This window comes from Lampris incognitus, chromosome 1, assembly GCF_029633865.1.
Source record: "Lampris incognitus isolate fLamInc1 chromosome 1, fLamInc1.hap2, whole genome shotgun sequence".
Classification (NCBI taxonomy): Eukaryota; Metazoa; Chordata; class Actinopteri; order Lampriformes; family Lampridae; genus Lampris; species Lampris incognitus.
This window is the reverse complement of record NC_079211.1, coordinates 133211728-133220089: the sequence shown is the minus strand read 5'-3', so window position 1 is coordinate 133220089 and position 8362 is coordinate 133211728. Positions and strand designations below refer to the sequence as shown.

At 40.1% G+C, this 8362-nt stretch overlaps 1 protein-coding gene and 1 non-coding gene across 2 annotated transcripts; both read left to right on the top strand.

Annotated features, from left to right (window-relative positions):
• Window positions 1-868: 868 nt before the first annotated feature.
• ranbp1 (RAN binding protein 1) lies at window positions 869-8336 on the top strand. Its single transcript, XM_056282762.1, has 6 exons — window positions 869-1002; window positions 3081-3217; window positions 3383-3540; window positions 5373-5501; window positions 5789-5857; window positions 6516-8336. The coding sequence occupies exons 1-6, from the start codon at window positions 988-990 to the stop codon at window positions 6635-6637; spliced, it is 630 nt and encodes a 209-aa protein (XP_056138737.1). The 5' UTR covers window positions 869-987; the 3' UTR covers window positions 6638-8336.
• On the top strand, window positions 6094-6223 carry LOC130127670 (small nucleolar RNA SNORA77). Its single transcript, XR_008811843.1, has one exon. It is a non-coding gene; the product is annotated as a small nucleolar RNA SNORA77 (small nucleolar RNA).
• Window positions 8337-8362: the final 26 nt, after the last annotated feature.

Here is an 8362-nt window from a genome sequence, read left to right as displayed (position 1 = left end):
AAAATCAGGTATGAGATTTTCGTCAGGGTGTGTTGTTTACGGTGAATAGAATAGCATAGAATAGAATCACTTTAAGAACCGCTGTTTTTCCAAAGGAAACCTTATATGTAGTAGCCAGTTTGAAACAAATGAACAAAATATGCTAATAGATAAAGCAAATATACCAGTTAGTATTATATTCATGTTTATTAGAATATTCGAATTATGAGGAAAGTTACATTAAGCAGATTATAATAACACCAATACAAACTAATATGAATACTGTTATAGTTTTATACTATATTATACTAATATACTATACTACTAATACTAATATAAAATGCAAATGTTTGTTACTAAAACTGTAAATTATACTTTTTCTTCTTCATCATCTTCTTCATATTATCGCGGTTGGCAAACGACCAAGGGGCATGGCATGGCTCAGGAGGTAGAGCGCCCGGTGCCTGGTCCGAATCCCAGCTCCTTCGGTGAACGTGTCGAAGGGTTCTTGAGCAAAACACTGAACCCGTAACTGCTCCTGATGACCAGGCTGGCGTCTTGCATGGCTAATAAATGTGAAAAGGGCTTGCCATAGTGGATGTGTGTTTGAATGTGAGGCATACATTGTAAAGCGCTTTGAATAGTCGGTAGACTAGAAAAGCCCAATATAAATGCAGCCCATTTAATTTATGAATACTATAAAGAATATGAAAATGTATACATTTAATGAAAAAGTGAAGGCGTGAACAAACAAAATTAATTGCAGCATCGGATTATTCCACAAAATACACAATATCTTTGCTAAATTAACTTTCAGCGCTACAGACAGCTCCATCGTGTGTATTTATCGCCTTAGCAGGGCGGTGTAAACGACGTGGGAATGTGGGCGAGGGCTAGCGTAAGAAATTGGGCGCGCGAAAGCTCCGGCAGGAAGACAGAGGCGGTGGAAGAGCGACGAGTTCGGCACCGAATCATCAAATCCAACAATCTACAAACATCTTCGATAATATGGCAGATCCTAAGGTGGGGTTATACGTATTAGATAAGAGTATTTGCTGCGGTTGTATCGAGAGGGGCATTTCTTGTTAAAACAGTTATCTTGTTTGCCATATGTGAAAGTTTGTAAACCAAGCTGCGGAACAAAAAAAAAATGCCGGCTACGACGCCGTCTGTGCTGTGTCGTGACTGGTGAAACAATCGATCCGGATAAAAACGTCGTATTTAGCACAAACGCTACCAGACAGGCTGAGCATTCACTGTTTGTTCGGTGTGTATGTTGAAAGTGCGCAACTGAACACATTACCGCTCTTATCCGTAGGTAGCCGGCTCAGGACTGGTAGCGCTGAATGAACCAGGGCAGCATGCTACAGCTAGTCACACACTGCAAGTAGCTAGCCTAGCTGGCGAGTTACCACGGTGTTGTCGGTAGCAACGCTGGATGAAACTTGATTATTGCCGTCCTCTTGTCTTTTAACCTGATAACCTCGGAATTATATTCACACGATACTCAAACTGACAGTAGTTGGTTTCCCTGGCTTCGTCTTCTCATACCGACAACAGTTGCTACCAGGTTAACGTTCGCTAACTGTAGCTAACGCTAATTCTAGCAGAAATATCAGGTGCAGTCAGGCTGAACAAATGGCGAAAAGCGAATCTTTTCTGCTTTTGCGTTAAATGAAATATCTTACTAGTATCAAAAGTCTGGTAGCTTAAACATCCAAAGTTGAAACCCCTTTCAACAGTCAGCAATGGCCACTAGTATTAATACCAAAAGAATAAGCGAGCTCTATTAAGCTATGACAGGCCTGTTAGAAGATAACGCTAGCATAGAAAGGACGACGTTCAATGCACAACTGGACGTAGCTTTAATTAAAATGTAAACGAACTCGCACTTTTAATTAACCAAATAATCTAATTTAATATATTTGATGTTGTTCGTTTAGCTACTCAACGTTAATTCGTTTACGCAGTATTTCAGTGTACTGATGGGGGTTATTGTATTTCTACACCTTCTCTAGTTACGGACTTGAATGAGATGCTACTGTGACATAGCTTGGCCTGCTAGGTTTTAAGAGTATTGTCACATAAAAGTAATTAAAGAAAAACGAGAATTTGCCAGCGGGCAGAAACATCAGCATATGTGCCAGCTGCACATCTGCTGTTGATTAACAAGTTGATGCTTTGTACATTATCCAAAACTATTCACAACAGCACTTGCATAATTTATTTCAACCAAGCAACCATAAACCTCAAGGTCTTTAACAATTGTTGAAAAAGCAAGAAACCTTGGTTGCATTTGTCCTTGGTCTTTGCAGCCAGTTGATGTTGAAAGGATGTATCTTTAAGGCACATTTTCTAATTGAATATATTCACATTTACTCATTTGGCAGACATTTTTATCTAAAGCGACTTAAATGATTAATTAGCAGAATGATACAAGTGTTACCAAAGGGCATTATAGGATGCTAAATGGTAATCATATGGCCAAAAGTGCATGTCATGTCAAATGAATTTACTATAAGTGCCACTCAGGTTATCAAGAGGCAAACGATGGGGTAATCAAAGTATAAAGTAGATTTATATGGTCACATATCTGTATAGCAGTCATATTATTTTTATAAGAACATAAAATGTCAAGTGCAGGTTGGAGGAGAGGGCACAATAGTGCACAAGAATAATGATGTTTAAAGTAGTTGAAGGGCACAGTCGGTTTGGAAGGGGAACAATTTTATGCATTTCTTATATGTATATACTAGCAATGATGTGTGAACATCTAATCCCATCTTCCATCAAATATGCAAGGCTCAGCACTAGCAATGGAAAGTTACAAAAGGCACATCCAAATCCCTCAACAAAAGCTATACTTCCCAACAGTGATCTCTTAAATCCCTTCATTCACGCATTGCTATCCTGTAAGTATGTAGAACACACTATTTTGGCAAAGCAAAGTTTCAGTGATTTGTGAATAACCCCAACTACTGATATCACAAGAATCACAAATTTATGATACCACTTCAAAGAGTTAAAAGTTTGACCTTAGCTTAATTTTGTTGTGACTATTTTTGATTTCAGGTTAATGCATTTCTCCTATCTTCCTCCAGGACTGTCAAGATGACCATGAACCTTCCACAGAGAATTTGGAAGACACAAACCACGATCCCCACTTTGAGCCCATTGTTTCTCTCCCAGAGCAGGAGGTGAAAACGTTAGAGGAGGATGAGGAGGAGCTTTTTAAAATGTATGTTGTCTACAAGAGCTTTTCATGGAGCTATCTTTGTCTTGTGTTATAGTTTTCGGTTAGATTATGTGTGGCGACATGGTGATGGTTTGATAATCCCATTTAATCAGCTTTGTGCCATCTTTATTGCCGCCCAGTGAAAGAATTAAACTTTTCTTTACCCAGGCGGGCCAAGCTTTACCGCTTTGCCTCTGAGAATGACCCTCCAGAATGGAAGGAACGTGGCACTGGTGACGTGAAGCTGCTGAAACATAAAGAGAAAGGCACAATTCGCCTACTAATGAGGAGAGACCGGACCCTGAAGATTTGTGCTAATCATCACAGTGAGTCAATTTTTTCAAAAATTACAGTGGTGATGGGGAACAATTTACATCACAAGTTAGTAACATGGTGTTCAGGCAAGTCAACATAACTATGTTTAATTGCACACCATGTCCCCTAGCTCATATCCTATTTTGTCTTGTTCAGGATAAGTTGGCTAAATGCTGCTGACATCCTGCTTTTGGGTATGCAAAAGGGATTTAAAATATTTTCACTATTATTGGATTGGATAAGATTATTAGATACAACTGTACTCCAGTTACTATTGGTGGTTTTCACATAACCAGGGTAAGAGCCTGTCTTAGTTATTTTATATACGATATGGTTTTTACATACACCATCTCAGATTGGATACTTATGTGTGCTGAAAACTAACTGGATCTTTTTGTTTGCATGAAAACAAAGCCATTAACTACAGTAAAAGGACAACTTGCAATGCTGACTCCTAAAGCAAATGCTTGGTAAAACAGAATCTGTAGGCTGTGGAGGGAGATTGTTCATATTCCCTGGGCTCTTAAATTGAAAACTCAACATCCATAATCGCATACTCTGAATTTACATGCTTTGACACTGACCTCTGTGTCTCATGGCAACCCAAGGTAAAGCCAAGAACTTGTGCTTTACATGTGCTCAAACACAGTATTGCAGCGAATTCGGGGGGGGGCGCAACCACAGGAACTGCCGCGGCCGGGATGCGAACGCGTATTGTCCGCACCACGGGAGACATTGCTAACCGCTCGACTAAAGGGTCAGACCCGTCAGTCAGCGGCCAACGTCTCTACTTATCCATGCACGTTACACTACCCCCCTCCTTCGGGAAGCGCGTCCTCGCGCTTAAGCATATCGGCTCCTTCACGCCTCTGGGCGCATACGCTTCCGATGGCCTTACGGTCTCACCATCCCACTTCTGACACCAATGCAGCGAATTCAGGGGGGCAGTCGCAGGCACCGCCACAGCCGGGACGCGAACCCGTGTCTCCCGCTCCGCAAGCGACAACGTTAACCAGTCGACTAAAGGATCCGACCCATTAGCCAAGGGCTAATGTGTCTACTTATTCATGTACATTACACTACCCCACCCTCCTTCGGGAAGCGCATCCGATGGAGGGAACCGCCACAGCCAGGACGTGAACCCGTGGCTCCCACACCACAAGCGACAACGTTAACTAGTTGACTAAAGGGTCCAACCCGTTAGTCAAGGACCAACGTGTCTACTTATCCATGCACGTTACAGTATAATCACCAGGGAACTGTGAAATTCAGTGTTGGGATGCTAGCATATTAGTCTTCTATGCCACCTGAGTTCCTGTTGCCATTAACTTGAGTTTCCTGTCAATTCATGATTTGATTGAGGAAATAATTTCTGTGCAGTTGTATTCTTTAATTTTTTAATTTTATTATTTTTTTAAGTTTATGACCATAGCATGGGTCAAAGGTGCCTTGGGGCAACTTGCTGTTTAAAGAGTTGATGGAACTTTAATCTACTGATGAAAATGGTATTTACATGATGGGAGGGCTGTTCTCAAAGTTACAACATGTGAAATTTCCATGTGCTTCATATTCACACTGAACTTTGCATAACATTCCCTTCAGTAAGCAGAAGCCAGATGTAATGCAAGTGTTTTACTTAAACAAAATTTGACAGTATTTACAAAATATTGTGCCTTGGTCGCTTTCTAACAATGAAACCAGCTAGCACTAATAGCTGACCTTGGTAGCTACTAAGTTTACTAGCTAGTCGGTTGCCCGCTTAGCTATAGTATAGCTAACTATATGGAGTTTAAAATACATGTGCGGTTATTTAGTAACTTCATCACCCCAATGTGTATTTCAGTTATCCCTATGATGGAGCTGAAACCCAATGCTGGCAGCGACAGGGCCTGGGTATGGAACACACTAGCAGATTTTGCTGATGAAAGGCCCAAACCTGAACTCCTGGCAATACGCTTCCTCAATGCAGAAAGTAAGTATCCATTCATCCAATCCATCTAAACATGGTCACTTAACACGTGTGACCAGAAGAACATTCATTTTCTGACGACAAAGCTGGCACAAGCTGAACTTTTACACATCTCCAATTAGCAGCTATTCACACATCAGCACTGTTTTGTGTCCTCTCTTGCAGCAAAACCGTTAGCACTAGCTAGTACTCCAGCTTGTTCAATTTCAGTGTCATGGTGATGTGTATTTTTTACCAGTGTAAATGTTGATTAATTGATTTTTTAAATTAATTTAATTATCCCCCCCCAGATGCTCAGAAGTTTAAGGTGAAGTTTGAGGAGTGCAAAGAGGAAGTCAGAAAATCTCAAGAGGGGACAGGTATGTTGAAGGGACATTACTCTCTTAAACACACTTAACTTTAATACATATGCAAATCATTATTCACTCATTCTTTCTGGAATCTGTTAGGAATTCTTCTATGACGCATATAAAGAGCTATACATTGTTTAAATACAACTGTGTTCAGGTCCTCTATATATTTAAATCATCACCCACGTTGCCTCTTAAAAATGTAATTGGGTGAGAGAACAGTTCCATGTATAACTGTTGAGCATGCAGACTCACTCTGTTCTTTGCTGCTCACTCCAGCCTTGAACTTTTTCTGTCTGCTACATACACTTGCAGAATTACAGCATTTACCTGCTGTCTGAAAGAGCTTGTGTCACTGTGTTCTGCAACAATAGACATTATTTTTTAAACCACTTGCGGTAATTGGGTTCAGGTATGACAAAAAGCCCCATGGTCTCCCTGTTATAACTACTACTAAAATAACATTGTTTATTTGAAGAGATTGGATAAGCTCTTGTGAACGATTACATTATTGACAACATAGAGATATCTTTTTAAAATGGCAATTATTGTCATTTTACCAGAAGGCGCAACCTAATGCTAGGTATGCTGTTTCAGAACTACTTTGTATTGAAACCTTCCTAGCTCAAAAGTTTTCCTGCTGTGACATTTGATCCTTTCACCCTAGGCAAAACTGACGGTCCAGACAAAGTGGCAGAGAAATTGGAGGAGCTTTCAGTAAAGGGAGAAGAAACGTCAGAGGAAAAGAAGGGGGAGAAAAAGGAGGCGAAGGCTGAGGAGAAGAATTGAGAACCGAAAACTTGCTTTGCTGATCTTCAGTTTATCAGTTTTTCCATTTCTTTTTTTTTTCTTTTTTAAATATACAATAGACTATAAAGGAACTGAATTTGGACACTTACATATTGTTTTGTTTAGTTACTCTTTTTTTTTCTGGATGCCATTTTGCTTCAAGATCACAAGTCCTTGGTGCCACTGGGAAGAAATAAAAAAGATAAATAGGCAGTTTATGGGAAAAAGAGCCCTTTCCCTCCCACTCCTCTCCTTTTTGCACTGTGGAGCGCCTGGCTTTCTACTCTGGTCATTTGCAATTCAATATTACTTTTGACAAACTGTGAAATGAGGCTTGTGATATTGATAATTCCCACATTGGGCTGATTAATTTTTTTTTTAATGCAAAGTTAGTTGATAAGAGTTAAGGATTAGGTAGCCTGCTTGTTAGCGGCGCAGGAACAGGGAACAGGCATTACTGAGGCACGAGTCCTAGGATGCTTCTTAACGGGCCTTCCTGCCCTTCTCCTCATCTCCACTGTTAGATCAAGCAAGTAAGACGAAGACGGTGGATGCTTGAGAGGAATTTTCTCTTCCTAGGTTACTTCATTGCCGTTCTGATGAAGAAACGGACTAGAAGAGAAATCAAAGAAGGTTGAATCAGTTCATGTGGATACGTTTATTGACAGATATGTTTCATCACTCAACTGAGTGACATCTATAGTCTAAATTGATTACAGGTATCCCCACCCCTTATAAACAATACAGTTGCACAGAATGCATCAGTCGCCATCTTACAATGCTGTGATTGCAACATTCCCTAATCCTCTGTGAATAGCACACATGGCCAGTGAAACTCTTAGTTAATGGTCACACCCATATTTGCATATGAAACTGGTCGTTGGTTTCGGTCATGCAGCTGTATTGTACTAATAATACATTTTATTTGTGCGCGTCTTTCAGAGCACTCAATGACACCTTACAGAACACAGTTTTAAAAAAAAAAGCAGCACTGTATCAGGCAGCATAAAATCAAAACAAAGCAGGGTAGACAATAAAAAGTTAATGCAACAGATAGAGTACTGTATTGTTTATAAGGGGGGGGATACCTGCAGTCAATTGAAGATGTCACTTAGTCACGTATCTGTCAATAAACGTATCTAGATGAACTGATCCAACCTTCTTTGAATTTCTTACCTGGATTATTGAGCATGCATCAAGACACTAGAAGAGAAAGCTACTCCAGACAATTGAGGTGCAACAAGTGCATGTTGTTATTTGCGTTTTCCACCAGTATCTGGCTTAATTGATGAGGTGCACTTAACACTTGACTCGAATTTATAAGGGTCCCCTCCCCTCCATTTTGAGACCTTTAAATTGTCATTAATCCAAAGTCAACGGTTTATCACTTTTGAGTGTTGGTTGTTTCCTGGCCGGAGCTCCCAGGAAAGTTCTAGATAGTATTTTTTTAGATTCATAACATTCCCAGATTTAAAGCATGTAGACTATGTATAATGGAAGAGTGATAATGGCGTATCAGATCTGTGTGCTCATTACCCTAGCCTTCCTTCCCACTAATTGAATTTTTACCCTTAGCCTCAAAAGTGCATTTAAGTGCCAGTGCATCTGTAAATACATGTACATGGATGAAATGTTACTTTTCATTTGCTCTCAAATGGTTTGAAATGTTTCCTCCACCTTACAATAAAATCTCTGAAAGACCATGTTGGTGTCTTCTGAAAGTGA

Coding starts and splice junctions, on each gene's coding strand:
- ranbp1 (XM_056282762.1), top strand. Junction 5,502..5,788: donor ACGCTTCCTCAATGCAGAAA/GTAAGTATCCAT, acceptor ATCCCCCCCCAG/ATGCTCAGAAGTTTAAGGTG. Junction 5,858..6,515: donor AAAATCTCAAGAGGGGACAG/GTATGTTGAAGG, acceptor CTTTCACCCTAG/GCAAAACTGACGGTCCAGAC.